Source organism: Oryzias melastigma, linkage group LG14, assembly GCF_002922805.2.
Source record: "Oryzias melastigma strain HK-1 linkage group LG14, ASM292280v2, whole genome shotgun sequence".
Classification (NCBI taxonomy): domain Eukaryota; kingdom Metazoa; phylum Chordata; class Actinopteri; order Beloniformes; family Adrianichthyidae; genus Oryzias; species Oryzias melastigma.
Genome location: NC_050525.1, coordinates 10,504,501 through 10,520,582, shown reverse-complemented (window position 1 = coordinate 10,520,582; position 16,082 = coordinate 10,504,501). Strand labels below are relative to the sequence as shown.

Sequence of the window (16,082 nt, the reverse complement as noted above, 5' to 3'; positions counted from 1 at the left end):
TATTTAAATGACACATACAGATAGGGGGTGGGCTGTCAGTGAAAGGGGGTGACAGTGGTTGTGTCTTCATGTGATGACAAACTTGTGATCAACCCGTTAGCAACACACATGATTAAAAATCATGTTTTAAAACAAATTTCTATTTCGATTTTGCTTCTCAATTCTAATTGGCCTTTTTTAGATAATTATTATTAAAAGTGTAACATAAATTAAAGAAAAAAAGGGAAGCAATTTCAATTTAAGTATCTAAATTATGCTAAATTACATCTTTATCATGACGTAAAAGAATAATACCAAACAAAAATGCATAAAAAATCTATACACTGGCTAAAACACTGAGATTAATGCAAGCATTATCCATCGTGTGAAAAAAAGCAGCCTTAGGTGCTGGCATCACAACTCTCTGAGATCTGGCAACCCAGATAGTTTCTAGCTGAGGAGATAATCCTCCTCATTCAGCCATCTCAGTCTGCAGACAATGTCCTGGAGGTAAGAGCTGCCAACACACTGCAAACAATAATGTTCAAGCCAGAGTAAATTGTATTTACCCAGGTTTCACCTTTAACATTGAGCTGGAAAAAAATAGCCGAAATGCGATTATGCACATGAAGAATTAATCCGGAGATGAGCACGGGGTAATGTATGGTAATTATCCAACAGGATATTCTTACATAGTGATTAGCATATCTGGAAGGCCAGACAGGGATGGGAGGGCAGTCTGAGAGGAAGGAAAGGACACAGCTGCTGATAAGAAGCACAATTTTATTTTATTTTATTTTATTTTATTTTATTTTTGTATGTTGATGAAAAAGTGGATAGCTTGGTTACAGTACCCTTTTCCTCTTGTGTGGACAGATGGAAATCTAAATAAATATGAGGTTCAGGACTACAGCTAGAAACAGAAGTCCTAAAATTAAGATATTTTTTTTATTTTATTTACCTCAAAATTGCATTTCTTCATATATTTCAATTTGTGCAGCTTCCTTCTAAATAGACATGAAAATAATAAAAAAGCAACAACATAAGAATGCATGTTTGCTAATTTATCATACAGTAATTAGTGCTAAAAAAAGTGATTCTAGGTCACTTTTACTAGCTGATTGACAACTGAGTTATCTTTTTTAATATTGTTCTAAATGCTCACTGATATTTACTTATTGGTACGTTTGTCAAACTTATAAGCAAAGTAAATCTTTTTACATCTACTTTGATTTGATGCAAAAATGTTCAGTTTTTCCTTCATTTGTATTCCAACGAAAAAGGCTGAAACCAGCACGCAACAGACACAAAACTTTCCTTTGATTGTCTCCTCTTTACGCCCATTGCATAATGTGAGCACGAGCCACTGTATCAATTCAGCATTTAGTGTTTAGGTGTAATCAGCCATGTAGTACACCAGCTTGTGACGAAGCAGGGCCCTTTGTGAGACTCCCATCTGCTTAGTGCATTGGGACGATCCCGGTCCCCGAGAGCTGCAGGAATGAAAGAAGGAGGTATGAGAAGGCCCAGCTGAAAAGACAAGGGTGGGCGGCTGCATCAAGCCTCAGAGGCACTCCTGCCGTCCACTCTTATTCTAATGCAGCATCCATGACTCCCCTGCTTGCATATGATGCAGAGATCAGAGCCTGACAGATGCACCACGGGAAGCAGACCGCCGTGTCCCGACGCCGAAACCATCCTCTCCTTTCATGCATGCAGCGTCTGTGTTCTCTCCCTCTTAAGCTTTTCGGCTAATATTTTCCTATTGACTTGACAGTGCACATATTACCCATTCTCGGCGTCCCCCCTTTGCCAGAAATCCCCGCGTTAGCTCAGACTGCTTGATGCGGCGGGCTCCCATATCGCTGTTAGCGTTCAGTGGTTGGGCGGGATTGGAGCAGGTGATAAGCCGCTATAGGCTGGTCAAACCATTTCAGCTGGAGTCATGACCTTACCGCAGACGGCCTGATTATATCTGACACAGGACCGCTCGGGCTGGGAATCAAACTCCCTGGAAACAGGCTGACATAGATCACCCCTGACTGAGATCACAGCAGCCACACAGGGAGTTATATTGGCAAGAGTACAAAGTGGAAATTAGGTTTAGATTTTTATTTTGCCGTAAAAAACAAAGGATTTCAAAGTCACTTGTTTTCATTTGCTTCTTATTTTTTTCTGCTGAACATTTTTTCACCAAACCAACACTTTTGAACAACACAAAAGGAGATGGAAACGGGGAAAAAGAAAACTTCAACGATGCATAGAGTGACACATATGATGGCTAAATGTGTTTTGGTCAAATCTAATCAAGTGTTTACTCATCAGCATCGTCAGGATGATCTGCTAAAGCTTTAATGCTACGTTCACACGTGATGTTCAAGAATACAAATCTCATAAATCTTGCTCCAGGTTTTTTCCTCAACAGCTCTATTCCGATATATGAAAGACTTGGAGTCAGAGAATTACGTCCAGGGTAGGGTGGGCGATAATTTGGGTATAGATCCGACACCAAGTAATTACAAGGCTAGTATCACTGATATCAATACCAATCCTTTTTTTCTTGAAATGTTGTATGATAGAATAATTTCTGAAATATTTTTTTTTTTTACTAATTAATTGTACAATAAAACACAGGACCACAGACATCCAAGCCAGCAAGGCCAAGGGGGCCCAATATGGTTTAAAAGTGGGCAGAAAATCTGGGTCCCGATTGGGTTTGTCAGCAGTTTCTGTGTTTGCCCATGTTAGCTTAAGTGAGCACTTAGTGGGTTGGCTCACTACGCTAACCGGCCACCCGGTGGACAGCGCAGTGAGATAACGAGCTTTGTTGTAGCGAGCTAGCAAGCTCAGCTGTAGCATGCAAGCGAGTTCCTCTGTAGCGAGCTACCGAACTCTGTTGTATTGAGCTAGCAAGGTCCCCTGTAGCAAGCTAGCGAGCTCTGCTGTAGTATTCTTGTGAGCCCATTTGTTGCGACCTAGAAACAAAAAATCCTGCAATTGGTGCACATGTGTGGCTCTTTAATGACTCTCGACTCTCCAATGTGGCAGGGAGGGATTAATACATTCAAGCTTTTTACAGTGCGTATTGAAGAAAAGATACTACAAAAGTATCTAATTCATCACAATAGTATCGATACTTCCCCTTGGTATCGATACTATCGATACTCAGATCGATACACCCACCCCTACTCCGGGCACAAACTGACATTATTAATCTCTCCTCCTAGATCAATTTTCAAGTTAGCACTTCCATGAACGCAAAGGGACGCCATCCATACGTCACTACCAAATCCAAGTCCCTGATTGGTCAAAGTTCGACCTGGTTTAACTGTCAATGTGCGTTCATTGACGTGGAGTCCTAAATTGGTTGTAGAAGCTCGTGTGAAAGCGACAGTTTTTAACGCAAAAGCCCGAAATACAAATTTACACAGACTTTTCATTAGAAGTGGTGGATTGAATGTGAGTTCCCAAGGGCGTTGTGAACGAAAGAAATGAAATTCACAGATTTTAGGATTTTTTTATTTTTTTTTGGTCTTAACAATATGTTTCAAATCTTCTTGTGGACTTCACCCTCAGGTTTTTGGCTATTAAATTTTAATCTATGGCATTTACATGATATTTTTCAAACAGACACCTTTGGGACAATTTTCTACAAGTCCCACTTAATCAGAAAATATAAAAGTTAAGACTGATTTGCCAGTAAAACATGTCAACAAGTCAGTTTAATTATTGCTTTGTTTTTTTTAGAACTTTAATTGATTGTTTTGATCATTTCTGTACATTTTAATGCACAATAATAAGCATAAACTGAAATATTGTTTGGGTTTCTTTTTGTAAAAACCCCACCTATTGGAAGATTTGGCATGCTGTGTCTGTCCTTTTCCTGAAGCAGCTCCATATGCCCCCGATGTCCACAATTTCCCATCAATTGTCCTCTAAACGTACACACAGGCACACTCCATTCTGTCCAAGCTGCCCGCTCCCCCCAAACGGCTGGCTCGCACTCATGATAACTGACAGCAGCTGCATTGATGAGCACAATGCGAATCCCAGGCAGCTCAGCTGGCTTCACTCCCCACTTGACATGGGTTTGACCTCAGGCATGTGAGCAGTCCTCCCTGAACGCTGCCCGTAGCCTGACGCAGGCTGCCTCCCCATCTCCTCTCTCCACGCACGCTGCTCCCGGCAGGACACATGCTCCACGATGGGGCATCCTCAGGTCAGCCAGGTTAATTCATTTCAAACGGAGGATTAACGACTTGTGAGTTACGTTCGAGCAGTGAGCGTAGTTCTTTAAAAATGTGAACACTTTTAAAAAAACAATACTAAATGACATTTCAAAAATGTCAAATACAGTAGTCCATATTATCACGAATGAGTTTTAATCATTTGCCTTCATCCATATGAGGACAAGCAGCATCAGCAAAACAGAATGAGTGAGAGTAAAAGGCTTGTGACAGCTCCCCTTCCTGAGAGGGAATTGGGGGGGGGGGGTACCCAGGAAACCTAACAGAAGTTAATGGCGTGACAGAAGACTTGGGGGAGTACGCAGGAGTCTCATCCCTCCCCTTTGCCATTCAGCTCCTTTACAACTTTACAAAATAGCCTTTTAATTTGCTGCAGCGTCTGGGCTGTCTGAATTGTGCCTGCATCAATCACCATCGTCACCGCGGGGCGGTGGGCGCCCCGTCCCTGGGGCCCTGTCGCTCAGAAGCCCCCGGAGCGTCAGCCCTCCGATGAGGAAGCACACGCGGACAGTGTTGTAACCTGTGCTGAAGCTCGTACATCCACAGAGATGCTTTTATTCTTGTATCGCGACAGAAAAACACATCATTAAAGGAATCAATCCAGGAAATCTGTTTAATCCACCTGAGTACTTATACATTGATTACATAAAGACTTATATAACATTTGTAAGTAAAGTTTAAAGGATTTTCCCTTTACTCGCTGTGATTCTTGTACTAATAAGGTTCAGGTAAAAACATTTTTGGTCAGATTTGGAAAATGTTTCAGGACCAACCAATCATTATTCTTTGAACCCTTACAGTGACATTAAATACAAATGAACCATTTAAGTAGTACTAGTACAAATGGTAGTAGTAGTAGTAGTATTTGTTCTTCTTCTTTTTTGTAGTAGTAGTAGTGGTGCTAGTATAGAATTAGTACTACTGCTACAGTATAGAAGTAGTACTACGACAATTATTAGTACTACTACCACTACTTCTACTACAAGTTGTGCTAGTAGTGGTGGTGGTAGTAGTTGTAGTAGTATAAGTACAAGTAGTATTCATAGTGGTAGTAATGGTGGTAATAGCTGTGGTACTGGTACTAGCATTACTACTATTTAAAGTAGAAGCAGTGGTAGTAGAAGCGGTAGTGATGGCTTTTTGTAGTTGTAGTGGTGGTGGTAGTACTAGTATTAGTACTACCACATTATAGAAATACTACTATTTCTACTACTAGCAATGTTACTACTATTTGTAGTAGTAGTAATGGTGGTAGTACTAGTATTAGTACTACCACTACTATTACTACAGTATACTACTAATGCTAGTAATACTATCAGTACTACTAGTAGCAGTGGTGGTAGCAGTAGTTCTACTACAAGTAGTATTTGTAATAGTAGTAGTACTGGTGGTGGCAGTAGTTGTAGGAGTAGTACTAGTTGTAGTAGTGGTTGTGGTAGTAGTTGTAGTAGTAGTACTAGTAGTAGTGGTGGTGGCTGTGGTAGTAGTACTACTACTAGTAGTATTTGTTGTAGTAGTAGTGGTAGTACTAGTAGTAATAGAGGTTGTGGTAGTAGTACGGGTAGTGGTGGTGGTTGTGGTAGTAGTAGTGCTACTACTAGTAGTATTTGTTGTAGTAGTAGTGGTAGTACTAGTAGTAGTAGAGGTTGTGGTAGTAGTACGGGTAGTGGTGGTGGTTGTGGTAGTAGTAGTGCTACTACTAGTAGTATTTGTTGTAGTAGTGGTAAATAAAGATTTTTTTCTGTACTTGCTGTGATTATTGTACTACAAGGTTCATGTAAAATCAGGGATGTCCACATTTTTTGTTTAAATTTGCTGCATTGAAAATGTGTCCGGTCAAAACAATCGATGTTCTTTGAACTCTTACAATAACGTTAAATCCAAATAAACCATTTTGGGATTTTTTTTTGCAATGAGACACTTTTCATTTTTTACATATAGAAAAGAATTATATCAAAAAATTACCAGAAATAAAATAAAGAGAAAGTCTGCCTGGATTAAATGAACATTGTGTCTGCATTAAATCCGAGTTAGTGTGATTCATTATGAATTGTTCAGGATTAAATATTAACTGTAAACTTCTACATTTATATAACACATTTTATTCAGAATGAGGTTTTGATCACAGAAGCTTTCCTTCTTATTTGTCCAGCTTCACAACGACTTATAAGAGCCAATGACAATCAAGAAATCTTAGAAAATTATTGATTTTATGCCAGGAGCCTGTGGGCCAGTAGAAATTTGAGCGTGGGCCGTATTTGGCCCAGGGGCCGGACTTTGGAAATGCTTAAATTAGACCATTATTAGAATGAATAAATACATTTCAGAGATCTAATAGAGTTTATTTTACTAAATGAACATGGCCGTTGCCCAAATACATCAATAAGGAGAACTTATTTGTTCTTGACTTAATACACAAATTCTGTTGTATTCTAAACAGAAAATGTCAAACTACAGAATAACACTCTGGAAATAAAAAAGATGGATGAGAGCAGAAATATTATGAACTGGCTATAAAAATGTACTCTTTATGTGTTTTTTAGACCACAATGTTCCAACACAAAATCCAGTATATTTTCTGCTATTTTATAGTAAACATTAAAGCTCCATTTGACTAAACAGCAGACGGTCCTGTCGGGTCAGACCAGTCAAAACTATTTTTAGCTCCCAAGTTAAAACAGCAGAAACTTTTAAATAATTGATTCAACATCACAACTCATAAATCTTGATCAAAATGGGAAAATACATTAAAAATGTTAGCAGCTTCAATGACAATAAACAAAAATAAGAACAAAAAGGTAGTTTGTCATGTCTAACAGCCTTGTTGGTTTTACTCTAAACTGTGAGAAGACAGAAAACAAAACAAAGTCTTCCTGTTTTCTATCAAGGAGCTCCAGAAACTTGCCTGTCGCGGCGCTGGAGGCTGCCAGGTACTTTCCCTTTGTCTCCAACTTTCCCCACTCCACTCCTGCCTGACTGACTTTAATTAGCATTTAGTAATTAATTTTGTTTTCAACAAATTATTTCTGTGACTGGTCCCAGTGGGTGGCCTTGTTCATCTTGTTAGAGCCAATTAGCTGCAATTAACAAACACTAATGACACGCTTTCTTCAATCCAAAACAAACAGTGTCCCTGCCAGATTCCAGAGCTGAGCGGAGGCCTCTTCATTTGTGTGAATGTCTGCTGAGGGAAGGGAGGAGCAGACGCACGGCTAACACACATGGATGTCCGGCTTCCATCAATTTATTCCATTTATTCACTGGAGGTCTCACCTTCTCGCCTTTTCATTGTGACTCTGTTACATTTACAAAACTGGGATCAGGGTTATGAGCAGAAAATAAATGTGTGTTCTGATTAATATCAGTGATTTGGACGAGAGATTTTCAGTGTTTATCTGCTTAAAATTTGGGGTGTTCAAGTCACTTCAGAAATTACCCTTTAAAAAAAGAAAATATAATTGTTTAATTGACATATAGTCATTTTTTTCTATTTTAGCATCAAAGTAATCAGTTGAATTAAAAAATATATTGTTTTTCCATCACCAAACCTATTAAATATTTTCAAAAAATATATATTTTTAACCTTGCAAAGATTATTTCTTGATTTATCTCATTACATCAGAGCAACACATTTTTAAACTTTTATTCCAATGATTTGTCTATCAGGTTTTAGCTCAATAAATATCTATAAATGAATGGAATAATAATAATAATAAGTGGCACAAATGCTTTAAGAAAATGTCAAATAAGTCATTTGTTTATTGAAAGTAAGGCAGTTTAAGTGTCTAAATATTTCTGGAGGCTTTTATTTTCTTAAAATAAATGCTATCCAATCAAAAATAATATAAATAGATCTACTTAATAAATCATTTTTACAATCACATGCAGCTATAATTCGAATTATTATTTAAAAATAGATGTAAATTGCAATAAAATTGGATAAGGGGAACAAAGCAGATAGATAATGAAGCAAAAAATTAGCAAATTCACATAAAATGAGAGTAAAGGATATTTTTTTTTCTTTCCGGTTCAATATAAGAAAGATATCAGCTCTTTCATTCCAGGCCCACAGCCGGGACCTTGGCTATCAGAGACCAACAGAGCCTGGAGCTTGTTTGGGGAGACGCGCTATCTGCGTCTCCAGCGCAGGAACATGATCCGATAGCATCTGGAAGAGGACCGCCTATCGCCAGAGATTATGGCCCATTAGTGATCCTTGTCCCGCACTGAGAAATGAGGATTAATGCGGGGCCACAGCATTAATCTGCGGGGAAAGTGTGCAGGAGGTTCATCTGGCCTCTGTGGAGGGAAGACCTGCGGGTAATTTTTCACCTGTCTTCATCCAACGACCTTTGTGAGGGGAATCATTCATGACATCATCAGGAAATTCCACCAAAAGATTTTAAAATATAACATTTAAATCACATTTTACCCTTTTCTTTTAATAAAAAGTGCAATTTATGTTACTTTATTGCTTAATTCATGTTTCAAATTATTTAAAATAATAATAATTCATATGTTGCTTTACAAATTTGTGAGTGGAGGGGAGGAAAAGTGCGTTTCCGTGGAAATGACGTCACACGCCTTGCAATAAGGCGCAGGGCTGAGCTTCAGGAGGTGCGCTCCTCACAGCCATCCTCTCACGCGCCTCAGAGAACAAACCCAGATCAGATGACGGAATTTTTCCTCCTGCTTTCCTGGTCGACAGTGAGGATGCTGCTGCGTGGCGAGTTCAGAGACACCCGTGGGCTTCCCGTTCTTCCTCCACGAGCCACCAGAAGCTGGGATGATCTTGACGCGCCCTCTGTGATCTGAAATGTTCTCTGGAAGCTTTTTCTAGATCCGAATTAACATCTCAGGTGGATCCGCTTGATTTGGATGTGGATTTTTGTGGCGACATCAGCAGAAGAATTTGGGATTCTAGTGGATTTTCTGGATCGTAAAGCGTGCCAGGACGCACCTGGGAGTCAGCTTCAGGAGGAGGAGGGGGACCCGGGACGCTGGAGAAAGACTTTTGACTGGGAGAAAAAAAGTCCAGACGATGCTTCACTGTACCAGCTGTGAGAAACCTATTCTTGATAGGTTCTTACTCAAAGTTCTGGACAGACCCTGGCACGCCAAATGCGTCCAGTGCTGCGAGTGCAAATGCAGTTTGACGGAGAAGTGCTTTTCCCGGGATGGGAGACTTTATTGTAAGAATGATTTCTTTAGGTAAGCAAACAAAAATGTGACTTTGACAAAATCATTTTGATTTAAAATAATATTTGGTCATTGATCATTTAAAAAAAGGCTAATTTAATGCCCTTTATTCGACTTTTTCATATTTTTGCTGCGTAATTACGCAGCGCAAAACTCATCCCTATGTTTAAAAATAGGTTTTCTTTTCGTTTCGAAAAGTTTCTGATTTCTTTGTGGGCCTTTGGGTGCAAAGTGTGACATGTCTTGAAACTTTCCCCCCTCCTGACTGCTGCTGTCCTTCTTTAACAGGAGATTTGGAACCAAGTGTGGAGGCTGCTCGCAGGGGATTTTACCCAGTGATCTCGTCCGCAGAGCCAAAAGCAAAGTGTTCCACCTGAACTGTTTCACCTGTGTGATGTGTAATAAGCAGCTGTCTACAGGAGAGGAGCTGTACATCCTGGACGAATTCAAGTTTGTTTGCAAAGAGGATTATCAGAACTCCAACGGGAAAGACACAATCCTCCTTTCAGGTGATTTTACGCATCCTTTTTGTTATTACAATCACTCCTGCCTTCAATGCAAAAGCTTGAATCTGAGTCAAATTTTCCTGACAGTGACAACATGCAGCGACCCTAGTTTGTCCCCGGACTCCCAGGACCCGCAGGATGACGGGAAGGACTCGGAGAGCGGCCATCTGTCCGACAAAGACGCATGCGGCAACGACAACGACGAGCAGAGCGCGGTCGGCAAGCGGCGCGGGCCGCGGACCACCATCAAAGCCAAGCAGCTGGAGACCCTGAAAGCGGCTTTCGCTGCCACGCCGAAACCCACCAGACACATCCGGGAGCAGCTGTCACGAGAGACCGGCCTCAACATGAGAGTGATCCAGGTACGAGGCGCGGAATAACCGAATTCTGTGCGCAAAATCTCACAGACGCACCCATTATCGGACACATTTAATAAAAATTAGTTATATAAAAAAATGAAATAAATACTTATATAGCTTCAAATTAATGCACGTTTTTATTCACGTTATTTTTAAAATACATTTATTTCTTCTATTTTATATTCATATTACAGGAAAATGTGCATTAACTCAACCTGATTTTGTTTTGTCTTTTTTTATCCTGGGATTTTTTTACAATAATTTTCATATTTGTTACTATTATTAATATGTAAGGTTTTGTTACACCAAAATAAATACAAACGTGGCAAACATTTAAAAAAACGATGTATTTTTTTTTTATTCTAGGCAACAATTTGTCAATTTTGCTCATCTTTATTTGTTTGTTTGGTTTGGTTTCATTTCTCTCTCCTCCCAAAAAGGTTTGGTTCCAAAATCGGAGGTCCAAAGAAAGACGCATGAAGCAGCTGAGCGCTCTGAGCGCGCGGAGACACGTGTTTTTCCGGAGCCCGAGGAGGATGAGAGCCATGGGGGAGAGACTGGAGCCAGGAGAGCTTGGCCACTTCTCCTACTATGCTGGTGAGGAAAACCATTTTAGCATTTGGCAGTAATGCTGATATATAAATATATGTATGTGTGGATAAAACATTAAAATGTACAAAAGCAAGCGAGTTGATTGTTTTTCTTCAAAGGTCTACTCAGACTAAATCCTGTAATCCCATGCTCATATGTATGCAGATTATCCCGGTGAATACTACGGCCCAGGAGGGAATTACGAATACTTCCAAGGCCCACCATCATCCCAGGCTCAGACTCCAGCAGATCTGGGCTTTGTGCCCTCAACGGTCCCAGCCGGCACCCCATTAGGAGGCACCATGGACCCCCACCACCATCACCACCACCACCACCCGTGCGCCGGAGACGCGCAGTGCTTCCCCGAGCCGGCGTCCCACCACCCCGCAAACTCGCCCAGCCCGGAGCCCGGTGGACCGGGCTCCATTCACAGCATCTCCAGCGAGATGTGTGGCCCCAGCACCCCGTTCACCACAGTGTCGCTCAGCGACAACGGATACACCGCCCAGCTGTCACAGCCCTCCTCAGAGATGAGCGAAGGCACCGCCTGGTAACCCAGTCAACCCAAACCCTGCTGGATTTATTTATTTATTTATTTATTTATTTATTTATTTATTTATTTATTTATTTATTTATTGTAACTTCACAATGATGGGTGTGACTTTCACAGCTTTGATGGAGCAATAACCTCCCACTTTTATAGGCTGCAAACAAAGTTTGGTCCACTTGTTTACAAACAAACAAACAAAAGTATCCCTCACTTATTTCTGTGTTTGGATCCGCCGCCCTACCGTCCATTAGGTGAAGCCTCAACCAGGTTTGATACCTGAGAAAAAGAAGAACCAGCTCAAAAAGAGAGAGGAGTATTTTAAGTGATGTGTCAGGGGAGATCTACAGTTGTATATAACAGGAATTCCCAAACAGTCTTATTTATTATTTATTCATCCTTTTCCAGCCAAAGAACGGGCACAACAAAAGTGCATTTCTCTTCATTAAGCTGACTGATGTACAAAAGAACAAACCTCCTCATAGTGTTATTTCAGAGGCGTCTCATTTGCAGTGCTTACATGTTTTTGCACTATATGATTGTTTTTGAAAATGATATTAAAGTGCACCGTTGTATTTTTTTCTTGTTATTTGTTTGGCAGAATTTGGTTTGAAAATTTATTGATGCAAATTACTCAACATACAAGTACGGAAGCCTCTCAGGACCAGAAATAGGAATTTTGTATGTCACCCTCCTTTCAGAAAAGTATCTTTGTGAATCTGGTAGATTTATAAAGATAAAACAAGAACAAAAAAACTAAACCTGAGTCTAACTAAATGCATTCTAAAGGTCAGAAAGCTGATTGTTTACTTTAATTCTCTTGTTCTGGAGTCACTTGTGTTTTCAATGGACACATTATTCAGACAAACCAAATTTTTTGTAACTGGTGTATTGTGCTAGTTTGTGTTAGGTACTCATAAAAAACAGAAGAATTATAAATATGTTTTTACCAACTTTAAAGCACAATTCCAGCCTGCACTATTGGCCGTGTGACACAATTTAGCGGTCCAGTCTTATGTTTCCTCAAACACTCAAAGATTTTGTTTTTTTCTTAAAATGTGAAAAATGAACAATTTATCATATTTTTTTTAACATCAAACATAGTTTTTTTCATGCGTTGTATCAGATTTTTGCAATTAAGATCCAAACATTAAAAACAAACAAAAAAAACTTATGAGTGTTTTTATTTTTGAGAAACAAATGTTGGTTTTTACACTTATTTTTCCAATTAAGGTAAAACATTTTAAGCAAATTTTCCATTTTACTGTAATCCTTATCATAATAAATCATAAATATTAATTTGACAGCCTAAAGGATCAATTTAGGATGCTTTTGTGTTTCTAAAACAGTCAAATATTTTCAAAATTGAGCTTTTCATTTGAGTTATTTAATGCTGAAAAGTTTGATAATACTTAATATTTACTTCAATAAAAGTGAAATTTTCCCTTTTAAATGTTGTTTTAACGTGACTAATTGAATATACTGTCTTTATTGGTCGAATCAGCAAAAGATGGAATCTAAATCTACACTAGTTCAAAAAGCTTTGAAGGGAAATAAAGATAAAGTTTTATGAAAACAAAAGAAGTATCTGAACAATTGTGAAGTGTCTGTTACCTTCCAGTCCGTAAGCAGAAATGTCCTCTCTGTGCTGAATCTCTTTTTTTTATTCCTTTTAGTTTTTGTTTTCCTTAAAACAATTGAAGTAAATGTATGATCAGTCAAAAGCATTAAAATGATCATTATATACATTTTTTTGCCAGTTTAATTAATAGATTCATTTCATGTTTCTTATAAATTCCATAAATCAGTTCAAAAGTTATCAAATATTTTTTCAAAACCCCAGTCATCTTTTTGTGAGTACACTATTTGAATTTGTGAGCAACAGGCCTCTGTGAAATGTCAGCGTGGAAGAATTCATGCTGGAAAAAGGAAAAGAGACTAATGGCAGAGCGACCTCTGTGGAGCTAAAGGTGAGAACGGCACAAAAGAGGCCAGCAGAAATGCTGATTATGGGGTCACCGAGCAGCCAAGCGTGAAACTGTGGAGCAGATGAGAGTGTGGTGAAGCTGAAGAGGCGAGGCGCTCCGAGGATGCGGCGTGACTGTAGTCCTGAGGTCCTGTCGTTGATTACAAAAGACTGTGGAGGGAAATGGGGGCAAATGGAGAAAGTCTTATATTCAGAGGAACGTTCAAATATTACCAAAGATCAAAACTCAACGGAAAAAAGATGCAGTCATCACTTTAAAAATGTTTATCCTCGATGTAATTATTTTAAAAAAATATGGATTTTCTCTTTAAAACTTAAAATGTGTAAGTTGTGCCATGCAGGTTTGGTGATTTTTAAATGAAAGAATGGCACCAAAGTGATCAGTTATCCCAAACTATTTATTTCTTTACATTGAGTAAATGCAAATTTATTAGATGTTACAGATTACTTTAATTTTCTGCTTCCGTCTGTAATTTTAAACCATTTTAAAGCTGTTTTAATACTATTATTTGATCAAGTTACTGATTTTTCCAGTTAAGTTGTAATGATTTTTATAGTAAGAGTCTCTTTAGTAATGTATAAAAGTATTTTAACTTCTTATTTATGAGTTAAATAATACTTAATTATGCATTAACTGATGTTAATAATACAGTAATAATGTATAATCTGGATCCATAAAACAGTTTAAGAATGTGCAAACAAGATTATAAGAAAAAGAAAAAGAAAACAAATAAAAAAAAAAGAAAGATAAACAAAATTAGAAATTTAAGAAAGAAATAGTTGAAAATAATCATAAAGATAAAATGCAAAAAAAAAAAAAAAATTAGATTAATGATTTGATCCAAAGTCAGATTTTGCTAGGAAGTTATTTAGTGGTTAAATAATGCTTAATTATGGATTAATTAATTTTAATAAAGGGTCTCTTATTTTGAAGTGTTTACATAATAATTTAGAATCTGATTCACAAAACTGTTTAAGAATGTGCAATTAAGAATGTAAAAAAAATGATGTTAAAGACAGTAACACACCGTAAAAAGTGAAACATTGGATCAATTTTAAAAAGTTCCAATATTTGTTGTTACATTTAAAAATATTAATTTTGATCAAATTCAATTTTAAGGTGAGTAAACCATCAACCCAAAATTTTAATCTGATTAAAATAAAAATTTTAAAATGTAACAAATTGTAGAACTTTTGTTAATTGGTCCAATGTCTCACTTTTTACATTACAAAAGTTTCAAACAGATGGAATGAAAAAAAAAAACATTATTTAGAGTAATGTTTTGATCTAAAGTTGGTTTTCTCTCCTTTACAGGAGATGATTCTTCTTGTTGGATTAATCCCTGTTTATCTGAGCAAAATGCCTCCATGAAGAGGGAGATTTGTAAATCCAACCCGAGACCGGAACGTCAGTCTAAATCCAGCTGATGATGGCGACGGTTAAATAAACAAACAACTCTAAGAGCTGCTTGTTGTCTGATGAGGGATTTACCGTCTATTACGATGAATCGGAGGACCTAAATATCAAAGAAAAATAAAGGAAGTAATTAGTGCATGAGGGCATTAAATGTTTGTTTTTTTATATTGATATCGAGGAAAATAAAAGCCTTGAAAAGCAAATATCTTTTTAGGAATGTTAGCTTTTCCAGAAACAACGCGTCATTTCCCAAATAAGTTTGAAAGGCACAAACTCCCTCCTGCAATCTCAATTTATCGTCACAAAAATGGGTTTATTAATTAAATTTAAATACCCCAAACCTTTGGGTTGCTTCATAAATACAACCTCAAATCTGCTACGATGCATAAAACAAACAAATGCTGCTGCAATCCAGGACTGATGCTTATCACTCTCCGGTTGGATCCCCCATTCGTGCCTATTTTGTCTTCTCAGTCCTTCGCACAATCTAGTCAAACACACCACAATTCCCTTTTTCCCCCACTTTCTGCTCCAGGCTTGGTCGTCCACTTTCTGCATGAAAATCATTCACACATACAATTTTATAATCAATGCCCACAGTAATAGGATTCCTCTGGCCATGGGCAATTAATACAGTTTTCCCTTTTTCCCCCCTCCTCGTGCAGATCTCAAAGCTACGAGGCATTGGCTTCTCCTCATTTACATATTTATTGCATTGGACTCAAATCTGCCAAGTGATTGATGTGGAGCCTGCCTCCTGAATTTTTAGCGGCACATTATTATGAAAGACATGGAGGGGGCTGCGGCGTGTCAGTGTACTCCTTATTAAAGTTGAAGAGGACAGAATTATGTGTTCTTTCTTCAAAGTGCTTAATCTGCGCGCCCTGAGAGCAGATTTCAAGCCGAGATGCTGTTGATTCACTCGCTACAACAAAAGCCTCTTTGTTGGGGCGTATTTTTACCAACTTTCAGCGTAATCTCAATTCATTCCATCTTATCTAACTTTTGTGTTTTAAGATCTTGATCTTTGTTACACATTTTGTCTTGACTTGATGAAAGAGAAACTTCATGCAATAATAATGACAAAAACAATTCCTAGTAAAATCATTAAGGTTAATTTAAAGATTTTGGATTGACGTTTTTAAATAGTGAAGTTCCCCAATCCAGAATCATAAACTAAACTCTACTTATGCATCAAATTAATGATTCAATTGGAATCATAATTAGTGGTTGATGATTTGATTCACGGA

General features: G+C 38.2%; 1 protein-coding gene across 2 annotated transcripts; it reads left to right on the top strand.

Moving 5' to 3' along the window:
• Nucleotides 1–8,661: 8,661 nt before the first annotated feature.
• On the top strand, nt 8,662–12,003 carry LOC112138796 (LIM/homeobox protein Lhx1). Of its 2 annotated transcripts, none has more exons than XM_024261443.2 (5): nt 8,662–9,418; nt 9,714–9,934; nt 10,019–10,293; nt 10,731–10,887; nt 11,047–12,003. In XM_024261443.2, exons 1-5 carry the CDS (start codon nt 9,348–9,350, stop codon nt 11,433–11,435), a joined length of 1,113 nt encoding a protein of 370 aa, XP_024117211.1. In that variant the 5' UTR covers nt 8,662–9,347; the 3' UTR covers nt 11,436–12,003. The 2 variants fall into 2 exon arrangements, with proteins under 2 accessions (XP_024117211.1, XP_024117205.1); XM_024261437.2 differs by having other exon boundaries at nt 8,664–9,437.
• Nucleotides 12,004–16,082: the final 4,079 nt, after the last annotated feature.